This window comes from Penaeus monodon, chromosome 44 (assembly GCF_015228065.2).
Source record: "Penaeus monodon isolate SGIC_2016 chromosome 44, NSTDA_Pmon_1, whole genome shotgun sequence".
NCBI classification, from domain to species: domain Eukaryota; kingdom Metazoa; phylum Arthropoda; class Malacostraca; order Decapoda; family Penaeidae; genus Penaeus; species Penaeus monodon.
The window spans coordinates 1,001,339-1,022,542 of NC_051429.1; the positions used below are offsets into that span (position 1 = coordinate 1,001,339).

Genomic DNA, 21,204 nt, shown 5'->3' on the forward strand with positions numbered 1-21,204 from the left:
GCTGCTGTGGGGGGAGATGCCTTGTCCTATGCTGTGATTGGGACTTATATAGGACCCTTTCCTAACAGCAGCTGGTTAGTAGGATTTCCTTTATCGTTGTTTATTGCTGTTTCTCTTTCACTTCCATTTCGTATGCTGCTCTCTCTGTCTGTCTAGCTAGCTGGCTGTCTATCTCTCTTTTTTTCTCTCTCTCTCTCTCGGTCTTGGTCTCTTTCTCTGTCTATCTCTCTCTCTCTCTCTCCATCTCCCGCACCCTCTTTCTTTCTCTGCTTCACACTTTCTACTCGTGCGCACCAACTAACGCTTCAGCTCGACATTTTATTCGACCTATCCCTTTTGCAGTTGCAGCGTGCAATTCTCCCTCGACCCTCCTGTCTTGGCTCGTTACGTCCACGTCCGCCGCACAACTGCATTCGATGTTCAGCAAGATTACCTTATTATGAAGGAGGTTGAGATTATGAGCCCAGGTTTCCAATGAAAACTAGGCAGGAATTGTGTGATCAGTAAATAGGATGTAATATGATGATACACATAAATACACTCACATTATAGCGACCACACTTTTCTCTTTAGCAAAGGCACTATTCCTCTTAATTCTGGGAACCACTCGGACTTTGTCAAGAAGGAGCACTATGTTTTATCGCCAAGTGTGTATTCTCCAAAATATATATATATATATTATATTTTATTATTAAATATAATATATATATATATATATATATATTTGGAACCCACACTATAAAATTATAATAATAATAATCACTAGGTTTCTTATGATCTAACTTTAGACTTAGAGGTAACAGAGACAAGGGTAATATCAAACAATTAATGGGCTTAAGACATTTCCTGATATATTGAAATATTCATCATTACACCTTCACAATTATAAACATCTATATACGTCAACTCTCTCCAAGTGAGTGTAGCCCAACCTGTCCCTCTTTTCACTTTCTTCTTCCTTCTTTGGTCTTTTGTCTTTACAGATTATTTTTCTCACATTTCTTCTTATTTTACTTTCATGAATTCAGAGGACTCTTGAAGATGATATCTGCTTTACTTCTTGTCCACAGCACCAAAGAAAAAAAACTCATTTCTAACAAATAATCAATTCTTCTACTTCAGGAATTTTTTAAAATAACAATTTGAAAGTTATCTTTAAAAACTAAACATCTCTTTAAGGGGGAAAAATTTCTGACAAACCCAAACAAAAGGTATTTAAAATTTTTGCCTTATATATTAAAAATTAAAAATAATTTTGGGGGTAAACCATCCCTTTTAATATTATTCATTGTAAATTTTAAGAAACTTACCCTTTTAATGGGCTTTAAAAATTTTAAAAGTGTTTAAAATATACATATAAAATATATATACATATTTTTAATATAAAATATATATATATTATATATATATACTTTTATATATAAAATATAATATATATAAAATTTATATTATTTTTATATAATATATTATAAAAAATTGTGTGGGGTGTGTGTGTGGGTGTGTTATGTAAAATTACATTTTAAAATATAATAATAAATATATATAATTTTATAATACTATATATAATATATATAAAATTTTATATATTAAAATAAAAAATATGTTATGTTTTATATATGTATATTAAAAATTTTAATAAAAATTTAAAAATTTTTAAATTTAAAAATATATAAAATTTTATATATATTTAAAATTATATATATTTAAAAGAAAAATAGTTCTTATTCCCCTATATTTCATTTAATTTTAGAACTTAAAAAAATCTTTCCAGTAACCCAAAAAAAATACATATTTGGGTTTTTGTTAAAATAAAAATTTTGCAACCTTAATGTAACAATTGCAGGGAATTTAACAATTTTACCTTTTAAACAAAGAGAAAAAAAAAAAAAGTATTTTCTATCTTACATAACCTAAGCCCAATTTAAATTTAGGGATATATAAAAAAAATGGTAACCATGCTTAAAAACCAAGTGAGTGAGGTATATAGCGAAAATTTTTGGGGCATTCTAAAATTTTAATCCTTGTGCTCATTTAAAAAAAGTTCACATTCATCATTCACACACACCCAGGGGGGCCCCACACACCCCAAAACACACACACACCAAAAACACAACACACACACGCAAAAAATACTTATAAAGAAAAAGGGCAATTTCACACACGATTTTAAAGGGTGAAAGGGAAACTTCATATACTTTAAGAGGGGGAAATTTTAATAAAAAAATGAGAACACCCAAAAAGGGCATTGGATTTTTAGAATAATTTGGGAAAAAAATCTAAAATCCCTGTAAAAAAATACCCGTGGTTAGATTAAAAGCAGTTTTCAGCGGGGGGTAGGGACTGTTCCCCCCTTTCTTTTTTTTGAGAGTTTTTTAAATTTCAAAAGCCTCTACGGTGCTCAGCCAGCAGTTCCCCTAGTGACCGATTTTGATTTCCCCATTTCCTTTAATTTCTGGGAAAAAAGGGGTTTTTCTAATTTAAATTTTTTTTTTTTTTTATTTTTTTTTTTATTAAAATTTTTTATTTTATTATTTTTTATTATTTTATTATTATTTATTTTTATTTGTTTCTATTAATATTGTCATGTTTTATTTTTATTTTTTGTTATGAATATTAAATTTTTCTAAAAAAATTAATAAACATCAAAACAATTGATAATAGAAATGAAGGGTTTTTAAAAAAAGGGAAAAAGGGAAAAAGGGCAAAAATGAGTTTGGGTAAGGGCTAAAAAACGACTCCTTGGGGATTTTAAACAAATTGTAGGGGCCATTTGTGTAAAAAAATGATAAAAATTATTCTTTTAAAACCCCCCTTACTTTGGGGTTTTAAAATTTTAAAAAATTTTAAATTATTTTTCCATGTTTCCCAAATTTTTTTTTTTTTTTTTTCTAACCTGCTATTGGTGTAGTTTTAATTTTAAACAGTTTTAAATTAATTTAAATCTGGGCACATGTTTTTGTAACCAACCTTGTGTATCCATACCACTGTGTTAAACCAAAAGGGGTGGCGTCAATAAAACAAAGGTGTTTTGAACCCTTCTAGAATTTTATCTTTGGGCGGTTCATTTTATTGTTTGGGAAACCGTTTTTTTTCCATTTATTTTGTGTTAAAGTTTGCCATTTTAGGGAAATCATAGGGCTCCCCCCCCCGATTTTTTTTTTTAGGCACTAATGACAAAAAGATAATTTCCGTTTTTTCTTTTGAAAAATGCAACCTTTTTAGTATATTTTAAAGTAAACCCGCCCCCCTTTGTTTCTTTCTCTTCTCTCTCTCTCTCTCCCTTAAGTTGGCCCCCTTTAAAATTTTTGGAATAAAAGGGGTATCTTTATAATTGTAGATACAAAACAAAGGGGAAAGCCCAGTTTGTAAATTTTTCAATAAAAATTTCCACTGTTTATTTCGACGTAACAAATTTTTTACCGTCCCCCCCCCAAGGGTCACACATTTATTTTTTAAATTTTTAGTCAATTTTTTTTTTTTACACCCATTGTAAATGGAGAAAAAAGTAATATGTTAATAATTATATATGTATATATATAAAATATATAATATATATAATTTAAAATAAATATATTTTATTATATAATGTTTTTTTTTTATATTTTTTTATTTTTTATTATTATTATTATTTTATTCTATATATTGGGTTTTTTTGTATTTGTATTTTGTTTTTATATTATTTTAATTTTATTTTATTTATTTTTTTCTAATTTTTTTTTTATAATAACATTTTTATATATATATATTATTACACATTATTATATATAAACTTTTATATATAAATATATATATATATATTAAAAAACTATAAAATATTTTTGTTATAATATTAATATTTTATATATATTAAAATACTAAATTATATATACATATACTAATATTAATATTAATATTATTATATATATTTTTTAAAATTTGTATATATATATTATTTAAAATTTTTATTCCTATTAAAATAGAAATTTAAAAAATAAAATTTTAGTTGTAGGATATATAGGGGGAAAAAATTTTATTAATCTTTAATTTAATTATTTATTAAATAACATATTTTTTTATTTTTAGGAAAATTTATGAAACCAAGAAAAATATTTAAAAATGAATTTTGGGGTTTTTAATTTTTTTTTTTTTTCAAAGTTTTTTTAAAATTTTTAAATAAGGAAAACCCCAAAAAATTTTCCTGTTACAAACGGAAAAACTGAGGGGAAATTAAACAAAAAAAATAAATAAAAAAGTTGGTTTTTTTGGGGGAAAATTACCAACTTCTTTGGGGGGTTCATAACCCCATAATAAATTTATAAAAAAAAAAATTTTAAAATTTCTTAAAGAAAAAAAAAAATAACAAAAAACTAAAAATAATAAAATTATTAAAATAATCTTAATATTAATATTTTTTCCTTTAATAAAAATTTTTAAAAATTAAATTATAAATAAAATAATAATCTAAAAATTTAATAAAATTAAAATTTCCATATATAAAAATATAATTTTAAATATTAATTAATATAAAAATACTATATAATTTTGTTTTTTTTTGTTTAAAGGGGGAAAATAATCATATATAATTTTATTAAAATAATTTTATATATATAAATTTTAAATTTATTTGTATAATATATATTTAAAATATATATAAACATTTTATAATTTATATATATATATATATAAAATATATATTAAAAATATACTAAAAAATATCTATATATTTTATAATATAAAAATATATAAAATATGTATATATAAAAAAGTTTAAAATTATTTTAAAATAATATTAATTTTTAAAATTAAAGAAATAAACAAACCCCAAACCCCCAAAAAAAAAAAAACGAAAAATAACAAAAACAAAAAAATAAATAATTTTATTTTTAAAATTTAAAAAAAAAATAAATTAAAAATAAATATTATAAAAATTTTTAAAAAAAATTTTATGTAACACCACCTGGTGGTGTTTTGGTAAAATTGGCGATAAAAACCCAAAAAAAGTAAAATTTTGGAAAATAAAATTCCCCAAAAAAACCAACAAACTTTTTTATATACAATTTAAACAACACCACACATCGCCCCAAAACCCCCCCCCAAACCCACACCACAAAAACACCAAAAACATATATATATTTTTTTTTATAATATTTTATATAATATTATATATATTTAATAAAAATTATATAATTATAAATATAGATATATTAAAATATTATATATTAAAATATATATAATATATTATTAATATAAGATATATATGGGTGTGTGTGTGTGTGTGTGGTCCGGCGCGAAATTATGTAAAAGCATGCACATGCCCCAAACACAAACACACACACACACACACAAACAAAATTATATACATAAATATATATATTAATATAATATATATTATAATGTATATTATATATTTGTATATATATATACGTATATTATTTTATATATATATATTTATTATTATATTTAATAAAATATATAATATTATTATTTTATATAATTATATATTATATAAAATATTTTATTATAGGTTAATTATTATGTATATAATACGATATATTAAATATATATATATATATATATATATATATTATATATTATATTATATATATGTGTGGTGGTTGTGTGGTGTGTGTGTAGTGTGTGTTTTGTTTTGTGGTGTGTTGTGTGTTTTGTGTGTGCGTGTACACAGCGTTGCATGCTTTTGAATATATATCGCACCACATACACACACACACACACAGACACACACACACAAAAACACACACACATAGTATATTAAAAAATTATATTATTATATTTTAATATATATATATAAAATTTTGCTCGAGGTTGTTTCACTCCTTTTTCATGGTACATGTTCAGTAAAATGAACTCTGAAACACCATTTTTCATTTATTTGCTATAATCACTTTTTTAAAAATGTATTGTCCGTTTACCGCAGAGCCCAGACAATACGAGATTAATTCTATCTGAAAAAAAGTTTAAAAATTTCCGGGTGGTAATGCCTAGTCCAGGTATTATACCGACCAGCCATGTCGGTATGCTGGTTTTTTAGGGATTTAACCTTCTCATAATGACCAAGTAACAAAAATTTTTATTTGTTAGTCTCGGAACCCTACCCGGAGTAAAATATTTTTATCTATGTTTTATAAAAGATGATTTAAATAATAATGATATATTTTTAGCCATTTTGACACTAACAATAATGATTAGTATAATAATGTTATTTTTTAAAAAAAAAAAAAAAAAAAAAAAAAAAAAAAAAAAAATATAATTTAAAATTTATATATATATATATTAAATTATATATATATTAAAGTGGAAATAAAGTTTAAAAAATCATATTATGGTATAAGCTTTTTCCTATCATTTGAAATCAAATCCTAAAAAATTTTAAGCATTTTTAAACGTTTTCCCATTAACTTTATCGATTTCAAAGCTTTTTAAAAAGCCTGTTTATAATAGTTTGTATATTTGAAAAAATTTTCTTATTATAATTACTATGTTTTCCCCTCACGTAACAGGAGTGGACATAGCGCTTTTTTGCCAACTCAACCAATTGGGAAAAAAACGCTTCCCCCCAAAATGTTGGGGGGTAATATCCAAAATCAATAGGGAAAACCCGTTCACTTTTTTTTAATTTCTTCAATATAAAATGGAATTAATTGCATTTTTCTCATTAAATCAGACTGTTGATTAATGAGCACACCCACACACATAATATTCACACAAAGTGTGTATGTGTATATATTAATATATATATATATATATAATTATATATATATATAAGAAGGGGAGAGGAGAGAGAGAGAGGATATTATAAATATAATACTAATATATATATATATATAAAAATTTTTATTAATATATATATTATATATAATATATATATATAAATAAGTCCAATTTTTAAATAAAAAAACGGTATGATATGTGTATCTGTGTATGTTATGAAATGCATATATTTTATTATATATATATATATATATATTATAATTATATATATATTTTAGATCATTTTTATATATATATATATATATATATATATATCATAATAATATATATATATTTATTTAAATTTTAATATTTTTTAATATATATTATATATACATACATACTAATACTACTTAAAACAAATACATATGTACAACATTTAATATTGTGTATATCACAAATTATCATCTACCTATTAATATTATTCATTTCCCGTTCATTTTATTCATATGGGGAAATTGGATAGGTGCACCAGCTTCTACAAGGATTCCCCATCCCAAATATCCCCCAAGACCTGTTTCCCTTTCCCTGTTTCGTCCTCATTTTCAGTCAAGTTTGGGTTCCCTTAAGAGAAAGTTAACGACGATTCCACAAAAAGAATCACTTTTGCAGAGATTGCAGAGATTTCACTCCGGTTATGAAACCCGGGGGCCTGCTAAAAAACCATGCCCCCCGACCACAACCCGTGGTTTTTTGCACGGCCGCCGGGTTTTATACCCGGGGGTGACCCCTAGGGGCGAGTCCTGGCGGGAGCGTTTTTTTATCGATATCAATACGGGATTATTTTTTCCTCTTTCTATATATACCCTCAGTCATCTGGTTTGGATTTGAATTTCTAAATCAATTTTCCCCACCGGTTCCCACGGGGATGAGCAAAAACATCGCTGTCATTACTCAAGTATTAGATAGGGAATGTCTAAAGGGGCTAGTAAGACCACATGCACACTCCTTTTTTTTGGGTCGTGGGCATGGTTGGTTTAGCCTGGCCTCCGGTTTCATACCCGGGGGTGACCGGTTTTGAGTCCCTGGTAAGGGAGGGTGTTTATTTATCATATTAATGCGGCATTGCATTTTTCCCTCTTTTTACAATTATGTATATATATTGTATATTTTAAATAATATTATATATATTATTATATATATATATATAATATAAATTTTTAAAAATAAAATTTTATATTTAATTTAAAATTAAAAATATATATATAATATATATAATTTATATAATATACTATATATATACATATTATATATTATATATATATATATATATATATATAAAATATTATTTATTATATAAATTATATATTATATTTTATATTTATATTAAATATATATATTATATATAAAATTTTTTACTTTTGTTCTGTAGTATTTGTGTGGCAATATAAATTTAAATAAATTTTTTTTTTTAAATTTATAATTTATTTTTAAAAAATCGTTTATGTGTTTTTTTAACCAAAAATAAAATAGTGAAATGACAGGGGAATACTTTCCTTTCCCTTTAGGATGACGTTTGCGTTTTTAAAGCCCGACGGGAAATGTTTTTGGGCCCCCCCCGGACGGGGAATATATATGACAAGGATTTTAGTATCAAAGAAGAGTTTAACGAAAATATTTCCGAGGAAAATTTTGTTTGGGAAATTAAAAAGAGGAATTTTTTATGGAGATAAAGGGACGGGATGAAATGGACTACGAAAAGTGAAACATCTTTTCTTTCATAATCTTGATGACAAGTCATGAATCAAATGCAATGGAGATGTGTAACTTGGTTTAGGGTGTTTTATGGCATGCGTTATCTATAGGCCCTACGAGAGTACAAATAAAGGAGTTTCCATTCAGTTGTGTTTTGTAATGGGGCTTTCACATCCAAAAAAAGTTTTTAGAAAAAAAATAACAGGAAAACAAATAAAAGAGAAGCCATTTCAGCTGTGATATTTTTGCCAAAAAAACTTTTCACATAAAGTAAAATTTGTCATCCTAAGAAATACATTAAAAAGGGGAAGCCCTTAAAAGCGGGGAAAATTTGCAACAAGGCTTTCTCAAAAATAATCTTCACATTTTGCCATAAATAAATTCCCTAATGAAAGTAACCATACTGCTTGAATTTTGCATATAAAAATTACATACATATAATTTACATACGAAGGAAAGCCATACTTTGGGGATATGCTGCTGTTGTTTAAAAAAAAAATTAACTAAAAAATTTAGCCCTTTTACAGTATATAAAAGGAGGGAAAAACACATAATTTTTTAAATGCAATTGTTCCCAAAAATTTTTATGCATTGCCTTTTTCTGTTTATGCTTGGGAAAAATTTTTTTAAAGTTATTTTTTTCAAGAAAATTAAAAAAATTTTTTATTCAATGACCTTTTTTTAAATTCTTCATGGGAATTTTTTTGTTCCCGGGGAAGGGTCATATATTTTGGGTTATTTTAACAGGGGCAGTCAAAACATGCTAAATTAAACCGGTCCCTGGCTTGAGAAAGCTTTTCTTTCCCCCATTTGGGAAGGCAACTGGTTTTTTAAAAATTCGGGCCCTTTTTTGAAAAGGGGGGGGTTTTAAATTCTTCCGGGGATCCTTTCCCTTTTTAAATTAAAAAAAGGAAAATTTATGCATAAACCCTAAGAAAATGAAATAAAAGAAGACCCGGAAAACCCCACACGTCTATATCTTAAAACCCAAACCCTCTATCTATCTTCAATTATTATATTTTATATATAATAATATATATATTATATATAAAAATATTTTATATAATTTTTAAAAAGTTTTAATTAGGGTATTAAAAATAAAATATATAATTTTATATTTTTATATTAATATATATAAATATTTTTATAAAATATAAAATATATATAATTAATTCCCCCTTTTATTTTATATTTTAATAAATAAGTTTTCCATTTTATATATATAACTATAATATTATTTGATATTATTATAAGTTAAAAAATGTATTCAAAATATATATATATAAAATATTAAAAATATATATATATATAATATATTATATATATTTTTAAAATTTGTTTTGTTATAATATTTTTATATATTATATATATTTAACATATTATATATATTTTTATGTTTTTCAATATATATATATTTTATTTTATTTTAAGATATTAAATATTATATATATATAAAAAAAATTTTTTATATATTTTTTTCTCTACTAAAAATTTTTAGATATATTTATTATTTATATATATAAAATAAAAAAATTTTTTGTTTCCCCTATTTAATTTTATATTTTATATTATTAGTTAATTTTAATTTTAAAATTTTGTTTTCCATAATTTTTTATATATATTATATATTTTATATTATTTATCAGATTTATATTTTATTTGTTTAAATTTATATTATTAAAAAATTTTAATTTATTATTTTTCCTCGTTCTATTTTATATTATATTTAACATATATAAAAAAAGCTTTTTAAAATTTTAAGTATATATATTAAATTTTATTTATTATTATAATTATATATATATGTAAAAAATAATTTTTTCTATTTTAAAAATATATATATTATAATAAAAGTAAAATATATAAAATTATTAAATTTAAAATTATAAATTTTATTATATATAATATATTTTATATATTTTAAAAAAATAATTTATTTTATATAAAAACAAAATAATTATTTATATTATTTTCTAAAAAATTTTTTCATTATTATTATAAATATATAAAAAAATGGGGAGGGTTTTTCATTAAAACCATTTAAAAATTTTTTATTATAATTTGTAAATGTGATAAAATAATGGGGAGTTTTAATTAACAATTTTATTAACAAAATTGGCCAAAGATGATAATAAAATTGAATTTTTAAAATTTTATGATAAATTTAAAAAAATTTGTGTTTCCCATAACAAAAAAATTTTATTTTAAAATTGTGGGTTTTTGGGGGAATCAGTAAGAAGTTCCCTTTGGATACAATTTAAAAAAAAAGCTTTCCCCCATGTAAAATTAAATTTTTTTTAAAAATTTGTGTTGGGGGGTTTTTAAACTTTTTTAGAATTTTGGGAAAAACTAAATAATCATTTCCCAAAATTTTTTCCTTTAATTTAAAAAATTAAAAAAAAAGAATTTTAAATCCCCTTTTTACATCCCCAATCCAAATATAAAAAAATTCAAAAAATTAAATTTTTTTATTATTCCTTTTTAAAATACTTGAAATTTAAAATATAAAATAAAATAAATAATTATTTAATTTTAATATTATAATAAATTATTAAAATTGGATAAAATCATATTTTTAATTCCCCTTTTTTTGAGGGAAAAACCCAAGGAAAAATTTTTTAGCTTTTAAAAAGGGATCTTGTCGCGGTAGACGTGGCGGAGGCGGCGTCAGCTCCTACGGGTTGGAGGGAAGGTGTTCGCGGTTCAAGGAACGGACTCGGACTGAATCCTTCGGGCAGCATATACCTCGTCTTTATTCAGCGGTTCCAAGGGAGGAACCTGTGAAGCACTATTCACAACAGCTGACGAAGGCAAGCTAAATGAAGGGGGGAATCAGAAAGCGTCGTCCCGCTTCAAAGATTGCGAGTTTTTCGATTGGCGCACGTGCCCGCGTGTCAGCGGCGACATTTGCGCGGCCCTGAATATACACAAAAGTCACATCGAAATCGCCCAGGATATCCTGGTAACGTGCCCTACGACCATACGGATCATTACCATTAAGCGACGTGAGCGGCATGTGGTCTGTGTGAACCATGACCTTGTACCCCAGTATAATATCTCTGAAGTACTTAAGAGCCCTACAATCGCCAAACATCTCCCTATGGGTGACCGAGTAATTTTTCTCTGCACTAGTGAGAACCCTCTAGCAAACCCGATGGGAAACGCAGATTCCCTTCGTGCTCCTGCATTAAAACGGCTCCTAGCCCAACATTCGACGCGTCTGTGTGGAGAATGAAGGGGAGATCAAACCTCGGAAATGCAAGAACGGAGCGTGCGATAGACAATGTTGTAATGTTGAAAATGCGTTGACCTGCTCCTCCCCCCAGCGCCAGGGGACATCTTTCTTGAGGAGGTGGGGTCAACGGTGCAGCGATCCTCCAAAATCCTTAATGAACGGTCTATAAAAACCTGCTAACCCAGGAACAACTTTACCTGTTTTTACATCAGAGGGAATGGGGAACATACTGACAGCTTTTCCCTTGGCCTCGTTAGGGGCAATACCTCCCAGCCTAACAGAATGACCGAGGAATCTAACGCGACTGGAAGAATTTACACTTAGCCGGTTTTAATTGTTAAACCCGCATCCGAAAGTCGCTGAAAAACACTGCGCAAACCGCGCTTCATGGTCCCTGATCGAAGGTGAACAAACCAAAATGTCGTCTAAATAGACTAGCACCTGATCATTAATTAAACCCTGCAGGACGAGAGCCACAAGACGACTAAACGTCAGAGGTGAAATCCGAGACCCTGGGTGACACCGGGAACTCAAAGTGACCCACATGCATCGAGAATGCAGTGTATGGGCGGCTGTCCTCTGCCAGGGGGACCTGAAGGAAACCTTTCGCCAGGTCAATGGAGGAAAGACCTTACTTTTTCCCACCAATGTCTTGCAAAGCTGACGAAGGTTAGGAATAGGAAAAGGTGAGGGAACGGTCACCTTGTTCAGAGAGCGCCGAAAATCGCAAACAGGACAAAAACCATGCTGACGCTTGGGCACCAGCAAGCATGGGCGCTGACCACGGGCTAGTCGAAGGTTGAATCAGCCCTTGCTGCAGCATACCGCCACTTCCTCCTCTAAAATCTGAACGCCTCCCTGTGCGGAATCTTGTATGCCGGAATATACACGGCTTAGATCCAGGCTCTAGAGTAATAGAGTGTTCTACCATGTGCGTTCTGCCTAACGGACGGTCCGTGGTCGGTAAAATGCCCGGGGTATTGATTTAACAACTTCCCTAGTATCTCCTTACCCTCGCTAAATGCGAATGGCCCCTGCATAGCTTTTGCTAATGCTGCAGAGAATGGGTTTTAGCTGAATGATGGGACTGGAAGAAACAGCGCCAGAGAAAGCTGACGCAGGCAGTTTCAAACTCAGCTATCAGGAGATCCGTGACCTCACAATCTATTAATCTGACACCACTATTAATAGACAAAGGGGCAGGTGTTAATTTCATCACATGGATTTTGCGCACTCCCCTCCCGCAAGTATACAGGAGGGAAGAACACATTGTCCCTTTTACTCCGAAAATTCTCAGGGAGGACCAAGCATGTGCCATATTTACCAACCGAAGCCGTTACATTAACCAGAACCTCATGGAAAGGCGGAATTACTACAGACCCCCCGCGCCACTAAGTGCGCCAAACCATCATTGTCAACCCACATTCGATGCTTTGATGAGCGGGATGATGTGTGAGATGTGGCCGCGTGATGTGTGCGTGAGGTATCTGTAGCATGCTGAGGGGAAACATTCCATGATGAATAGAGTGAGACCTAGAAGACTCGTAGAAGTCAGGAACGTGAGGGAGATAGAATCGGTTGTGGAGGAGAGATAGGGGGAGGGGGTTTAATTGCGGGAAAAGACAGGGGAGGTAGGGGGAGGGGTCAAGGGAGGACGAGTAGGAGGGGAGAGTGATGTGCCCCGGGGCGTGTGGTCGTTATGATGAATGACACAACCGAGACGTGGTCGCTGTTTGTGGTAGATGGGGAAACCCAAGCATGCTAGGGTAAAAGGGGGTTGGGTTTTCCAGATGGAACTCGGCTCAATTAGCTTATAAACTCACCTTGAATTTCCCCTCATTCTGCTGCGGTCGCAGAACCATACCAGAACGATATAGAAAAATCATGGCCAAGGAGCAGTTCGTCGTAGTGAAGGGTTACCATAAATTTTTCCCCCGGCCATTTGCTCCTTGGCCATGATTTTCTATATCGTTCTGGTATGGTTCCCGCGACCGCAGCAGAATGAGGTGGAAATTCAAGGGGATGTTTATAAGCTAATTGAGCCGGTTCCATCTGGAACACCCAACCCCTTTCACCCTAGCATGCTTGTTTCCAAATCTACCACAAACATCGACACTCTCGGTTGTGTCATTCATCATACACGACCACACGCACGGACACATCACTCTCCTCTCCTTTCTCGTCCTCCTTGACCCCTCCCCCTACCTCCCCTGTCTCTTCCCCGCAATTACCTCCTCCCCCTATCTCTCCTCCACAACCGATTCTATCTCCCCTCACGTTCCTGACTTCTACGAGTCCTTCTAGGTCTCACTCTATTCTCATGGAATTGTTTTCCCTCAGCATGCTACAGATACCTCACGCACACATCACGCGGCCACATCTCACACTCATCCGCTCATCAAAGCATCGAATGTGGGTTGACATGATGGTTTGGCGCACTTAGTGGCGCGGGAGTCTGTAGTAATTCCGCCTTTCCATGACGTTTCTGGTTTAAAGTAACGGCTTCGGTTTGGTAAATATGGCACATGCTTGGTCCTCCCTGAGAATTGTCGAGTAAAAGGGACATGTGTTCTTCCCTCTCTGTATACCTTGCGGGAGGGGAGTGCGCAAGTCCATGTGATGAAATTAACACCTCCCCCTTAGTCTATTAATATGGTGTCAGATTAAAAGATTGTGAGTCACGGATCTCCTGATAGCTGAGTTTGAACTGCCTGCGTTCAGCTTTCTCTGGCGCTTTTTTCTTCCACGTCCCATCATTCAGCTAACCCATTCTCTGCAGCATTAGCAAAAGCTATGCAGGGGGCCCTTCGCATTTTGCGAGGGTAAGGGGATACTAGCAAGTTGTTAAATCAATACCCCGACATTTTACCGACCACGGACCGTCCGTTAGCAGAACGCACATGGTAGAACACTCTATTACTCTAGAGCCTGGATCTAAGCCTGTGTATATTCCGGCATACAAGATTCCGCACAGCAGGCGTCAGATTTTTAGAGGGGGAAAATGCGCGGTATGCTTTCAGCAGGGCTGATTCAACCTTCGACTAGCCCGTGGTCAGCGCCGATGCTGCTGGGCCGAAGCGTCAGCATGGTTTTCGTCCTGTTTGCGATTTTCGGCCCTGAACAAGGTGACCGTTCCGTCACCTTTTCCTATTCCTAACCTTCGTCAGCTCTTGCAAGACATTGATGGGAAGAGTAAGGTCTTCTCCTCCACTGACCTGGCGAAAGATTTCCTTCAGGTCCCCACGGCAGAAGACAGCCAACCATACACTGCATTCTCAATGCATGTGGGTCACGTTGAGTTCCTGGTGTCACCCATGGGGGGCTCAGGATTTTTACCTCTGACGTTTAGTCGTCTTAATGCTCTCGTCCTGCAGGGTTTAATTAATGATCAGGTGCTAGTCTATTTACCCACATTTTGGTTGTTCACCTTCGATCAGGGACCATGAAGCGCGGGTTTCGCAGTGTTTTTCACGACTTTCGGATGCGGGTTTAAAAATTAATCCGGCTAAGTGTAAATTCTTCCAGTCGCGTTTAGATTTCCTCGTCATTCTGTTAGTGCTGCAGGTATTGCCCCTAACGAGGCCAAGGTAAAGCTGTCAGGGATGTTCCCCCTTCCCTCTGATGTAACACGGGTAGAGTCGTTGCTGGGGTTAGCAGATTTTTATAGACTGCTCATTAAGGATTATGGGAGGATCGCTGCACCCTGACACACCTCCTCAAGAAAGATGTCCCCTGGCGTGGGGCGAGGAGCAGGTCAACGCATTTTCAACATTACAACATTGTCTATCGCACGCTCCCCCTTCTTGCATTTCCGAGGTTTGATCTCCCCTTCATTCTCCACACAGACGCGTCGAATGTTGGGCTAGGGCCGTTTTAATGCAGGAGCATGAAGGAAATCTGCGTCCTATCAGTTTGCTAGAAGGGTTCTCACTAGTGAAGAGAAAAATTACTCAGTCACCGATATGGAAACGTTAGTGATTGTATGGGCTCTTAAGTACTTCAGAGGTATTATATTGAGGTACAAGGTCATGGTTCACACAGACCACATGCCGCTCACGTCGCTTAATGGCAATGATCCATATGCTCGTAGGGCACGTTACCAGGATATCCTGGGCAATTTTAATGTGACTTTCGTGTATATTCGGGCCGCGCAAATTTCGCCGCTGACACGCTGTCACGTGCGCCAATCGAAACTCGCATCTTTGAAGCGGGACGACGCTGCTGTTCCCCCCCTTTATTTAGCTTCCTTCGTCAGCTGTTGTGAATAGTGCTTCACAGGTTCCTCCCTTGGAACCGCTGAATAAAGACGAGGGATATGCTGCCCAGCGTGCCGACAAAAATTTTCGGCCAGATCATTCGAGCCTTAGCCAGGGCGCGGCAGTCCCCAAGGTTAAGGGGGTTTCCAGTTAAGGAATTTTTTTTTTGACGACACGGGATGTTATTTTGGAATCCCAGCCGAAGCGAATTAAAGGGTCGCAGACGGATCGTCCGAGAAGTCCTGGTGGTGCGGAAATTTTAGTGCCGCGTGTGTTGAAGTATGCTCATGAATACCGTGAGGCAGGGACATTGTGGTGTTCATAGGCAGTGCAGTTGACCCGTACCCGGTTTTTATTTTCCACGTTAGTAACGGGGTAGCTAATCACGTCAGGTCTTGCAAGACGTGCCCAATAGTGAAATCTACCTGAGCCGGGGTGACATCCATTAATCAAGGAGTTTGGCTAGGCAGCGTGACATCTATAAATAGTGAAATCTGCCTGAGCCGGGGGACATCCATTAATCAAGGAGTTTTGGCTAGGCAGCTGCTGCCCTCCTGGGTCATGACCTCACCCTTCGGCGATAACGAGAAACGCCTGGAGGGGGTAGCCGAGGGCAACAGCTGTGCCCCCACGCCCTAGGCTGGAAGTGACCTGGGCGCCGAAACCTGGGCAGTGTCGTAGATGTTTAAGGATGCCATCGTCCTCTAAGTGCTCTGCTAAGCAGTTCTGTCCGTACTGGAACAAGCCGGGTCACGTTTTTAATGAGTGCACGTGGTTTCCGGACCAGGTGGCGATCACCCTTAATTCATCGCGAGAATGAACAGGGACGGTACTTATAGAAAGCGGGTGGTTCATTTTTTAGAGGAAGACATGGCAGGTTCGAACTGGGAGAAGTGCATTGGTCTCCGGTGTAGTTTACGTCGTCTTCTCGGTCTCGTGTCGTTAGTGCTGGTATAACCGAACACAGGAGCGGGCCCCCCTCTCTTACCTGCTAAACTTAATGGGAAAGGGCGCATACTCCTTCATTGATACAGGAAGTTGCGTCAGTCTCGTGAGTGAACGGGTGTTAGAGGAGTTTCAGCTCTCGTCGGAGGTATCGCCAGCCAAGGTTTTGTGGGTTTGAGGTGTGACTGGATCTAAGCCAGGTGTAGCTGGAAAATACGTATGTAAGATTGAGGTTTGGAAATATAAATTTTCCAAACCTCAATCTTTCATACGTAGTTCCAGCTACACCTAGCTTAGATCCAGTCACACCTCTAACACAAACCTTGGCTGGCGATACCTCCGACGAGAGCTGAAACTCCTCTAACACCCGTTCACTCACGAGACTGACGCAACTTCCTGTATCAATGAAGGAGTATGCGACTTTCCCATTAAGTTTAGCAGGTAAGAGAGGGGGGCCCGCTCCTGTGTTCGGGATACCAGCACTAACGACACGAGACCCAGAAGACGACGTAACTACACCGGAGACCAATGCACTTCTCCCGGTTCGAACCCTGCCATGTTCTTCCTCTAAAAAATGAACCACCCGCTTCTATAATACCGTCCCTGTTTCCCTTCTCGCGATGAATTTAAGGGTGATCGCCACCTGGTCCGGAAACCACGTGCACTCATTAAACACGTGACCCTGCTTGTTCCAGTACGGACAGAACTGCTTAGCAGAGCACTTAGACGGACGATGCATCCTTAAACATCTACGACACTGCCCAGGTTTCGGCGCCCAGTTAGCCACATGTGGTCGTGGGTTTTTGCGAGCAGCCCACCGAGGGAGAAGGCGCGACAAAGTACTGCGCCCCAGAGGGAGGCTCCGGATCGCACGCGAGGGTGGGGGGGGGGGGGATTGCTCAGCGCAGCGGTACGGGGCGCGGGCGAGGTACGTCTATTTCTGCCTTCGCCCGCACTGGCGGTTCACGCCGCGGTTCATTCCGCCCCGAACTGTTTTTATTTGGCATTATTACCCTTTGTTTTCCCTGCTCTAACCACATTTGCAACCACCTGCAATTTCCACCCTTGTCTGACATCTCATTCGCGAGGACTTCAGGAAGCTTATCGAGTGAAGCACTGTCGACTTTATCCCAAACTCGTTTGCGCAAGCTGGAGAGATGAAGACACTAACCACGCTTTAGCAAATGTTCAAAACTGCCGCGTGCGATGTGCTCTGAGTAACACACTGCTTCAGACACACCGACGCGTCTGATCCCGGGATAGCCCTGCGCCCACTGCATAAGCTTTACGCAAAATTTATTTAGATAAGATGAAAGATCATATTTAGAAAAGGAAGTGGGTTTTGATTCTAATAATTCTACGAGTCGTAGATGGTGTTTCTCCGTCTGCCTCGAAAATGTTGAAGTGAAAATACTCTTCAACATTCCATACGACTTTTGATCTTCCGGCAAATGATTAAAAGATCTAGCGCCTCAGCCACTCTCGGGATTTCGTGGTTGAGTCGCATTCTGGCCGCCACGAGGCACGATGTAGCAAAATGCTCGGACTCCCGTTAAACCCCTGAATGGATTACTGTGTCTTCCACTCCGCAAAGAATTGGTCAACAGAGACGTTTGAACCCGAGAATTTTAAAGAAACCTTGTACATGTGGGAACCATGACGGGATTCATGTTTGCCGCAGCCGTAACAAGGTGAGGTCAGAGGAAGGGGGGTGGAGTTGGAGAGAGAATTGTTTCTGTTTGTGTTGCGAGAGAAGGAGGGGAGACTAATTCAGAAGTAGATTGGGGTAGGAGAAGATGAGCGAGAAGAATAAGAGAAGAGTCAGAGTCCTTAGGGAGAAACCTAGCGGGAAATCTGCAGAGCCCTTACGACAATCGACTTTTTCGCACCGAGTATTTTCCGAAAGGAGGAGAGCTCATCAAAAGAATGTAGAAAAAGAGAAGTGAATTTAACAGCACTTCAAAAAAAAATTCCTCAGGTTTATAAAATATTGTGACTGTTATCAGATGAAAAGGAAAAATACTCTCAGTAATTTCCCGTATACGGGGCAAAACACGACCTTCCCTATTCCCTACGGACCTAAGCACTTGTACACTTAAGAAAATGATTGGCTCGTAGCACCCCAAATGGGGACACGGAAAAAGGAAAATGACCCTTGTGTACTTACGTAGTCCTGTAGGCTGCTGACGACGATTTCGAGCGGAGCAGGACATGAGTTCTACCACCCTGAACACCAGCTATAATGGTCTCTAATTTAAATGATACTTAGAAACACCCCTATATTATCTGGCAGGGCCAGAGGAAAACTCAGTAAACTGTTTCTCAGCTTTATTGAGGGAACAGACACGTAGATTAAAAGGGATCTTGTCGCGGTAGACGTGGCGGAGGCGGCGTCCCCTCCTACGGGTTGGAGGGAAGGTGTTCGCGGTTCAAGGAACGGACTCGGACTGAATCCTTCGGTTTTCGGGTCACTTCCCGCCTAGGGCGTGGGGCACAGCTGTTGCCCTAGGCTACCCCCTCCAGGCGTTTCTCGTTATCGCCGAAGGTGAGGTCATGACCCAGGAGGTCAGCAGCTGCCTAGCCAAACTCCTTGATTAATGGATTCACCCCGGCTCAGGCAGATTTCACTATTTATAGATGTCACGCCCCGGCACCAAACTCCTTGATTAATGGATGCACCCCGGCTCAGGTAGATTTCACTATTTTAATAGATGTCACATATATATATAATATATATATAAATATAATAATACATAATTATATATTATATATAAAATATATAACTATATATATATATATATTTTATATATATATATATATATTATATAATATATATATATATAATTATATTATATTTTATCGACTGACATACGGGTCTCTTAATTAAATTAATATAAAATCGAATATCGTGTGATCTCAGATTGCGAGGATGGCTGGGCATAGGACACGTAATCCTAACCCCAGAGTTTCAGATCGATGGATCCAATACTTTTTTTATTCGAATTTTTATTCGAGTTTTCCTCGAACTCATGTGAGATTCCTTAAATAGATGAAATATTAATAAAAAATCGGGTTCTGCAGATCTTTCAAATCCCTCTCTTAGAGATTCCGTTGGTGCCTGTACGGTGCCACGGGTGAAAAGAAAAGGTAAAATTTCTCCCTAAGTAATTTTTTTTTTTTTTCTCAGATTGCGAGGGTGGGTGGGAATAGGACACGTAATCCTAATCCCTGAATTTAACGCGCACGGGCATCCTTCGTCTCGCTCTATGCGCCTAGAGCGAGACGGTCTTGCTTGCTACGTCCGAGAGCGTCGTCAGACAGCGTTATGTGCGAGTAAAGCGTGTCGATGAATGCTCTTCGACTGTCCGATGAGCCCTTGTAGGCACCCATTGGCGTCTTAGGTGACTTCTTAGGTTAGATTATATATGAGATATGTTACTTTTGCATACTTTTAAATTATAATAGTTAGATTAGAATCATATGGGTAGGAAAGGTTAGAAATATTATTCTAGGGTAGAATCGTTATTTTATTTAGGTTATGTTAGATAGGTTAGGTTAGGTTTAGATTAGGTTAGGTATGGGTTAGGATAGTTTGTTTTTTTAGGGTAGAATGGTTAGGTTAGTATGGGATGTTTAGTTAAGGGTAAACTGTTAAATTATTGTTCAATCATTGATTTAGCTTAGGTTTAGCTTGTGTTAGGTTAGGTCCAAGTAAGGTTCAATATAGGTTAGTTTAGGTGAGGCATAGGTTTATCTAAGGTTTAGGTTAGTTTCGGGAAGATTTAAGTTAGGTTAGGTTTATTTCAGATTTGGTTAGGTATAAGGAGGCAATAGACATTTAAAAGTATTCATGTTTCGGGGCCTTTGGAATAATGTATTTTGGTATTAGGTTAGGTATAAGGAAACATATATATATATAATATATATATATATTATATATATATATATATATATTATATATATATTAGTTTATAGACTAGGTAGCTGTAATTTCTCGAGACATACTCATCTAAAACACACGTTCAGTATTTGTATAGCATGATTCTAGGCTTAAGTTTTTGCGTTCTACCTGATCATTGAATATAATTATAATAATCGGTTATTGTGTTTTCTATGATGACTACATTATTCACCCTCAGCGTATGTTTCTTTTCCTAATAAAAGAAAGAAAGAAAGAAAAATTAACCATATATCATTGACGTATATATACATGGACATTCATTAGGTTAGAATAAGTTTGGTTAGATTAGTAAGGTTTAGATTAGATTTGATTATGTTTTTTTTTTTTCAATTTTAGTAGTTGGGAAAATTGGTTAGTAAGGG

At 34.4% G+C, this 21,204-nt stretch overlaps 1 protein-coding gene across 2 annotated transcripts in view; it reads left to right on the forward strand.

Moving 5' to 3' along the window:
* The window catches only part of LOC119568489, a gene marked incomplete at its 5' end in the record, with an annotated part of 33,120 nt that overhangs the window by 7,299 nt on the left and 4,617 nt on the right, over positions 1-21,204 (forward strand). Inside the window, 2 exon segments of one of the 2 annotated variants that reach the window (XM_037917025.1) lie at positions 1-74; positions 343-533. The exon segment at positions 1-74 is cut by the window's left edge and continues 18 nt beyond it. Of the exon segments in view, the coding sequence (XP_037772953.1) occupies positions 1-74; positions 343-478 (210 nt within the window). 2 annotated transcript variants of the gene reach the window in all.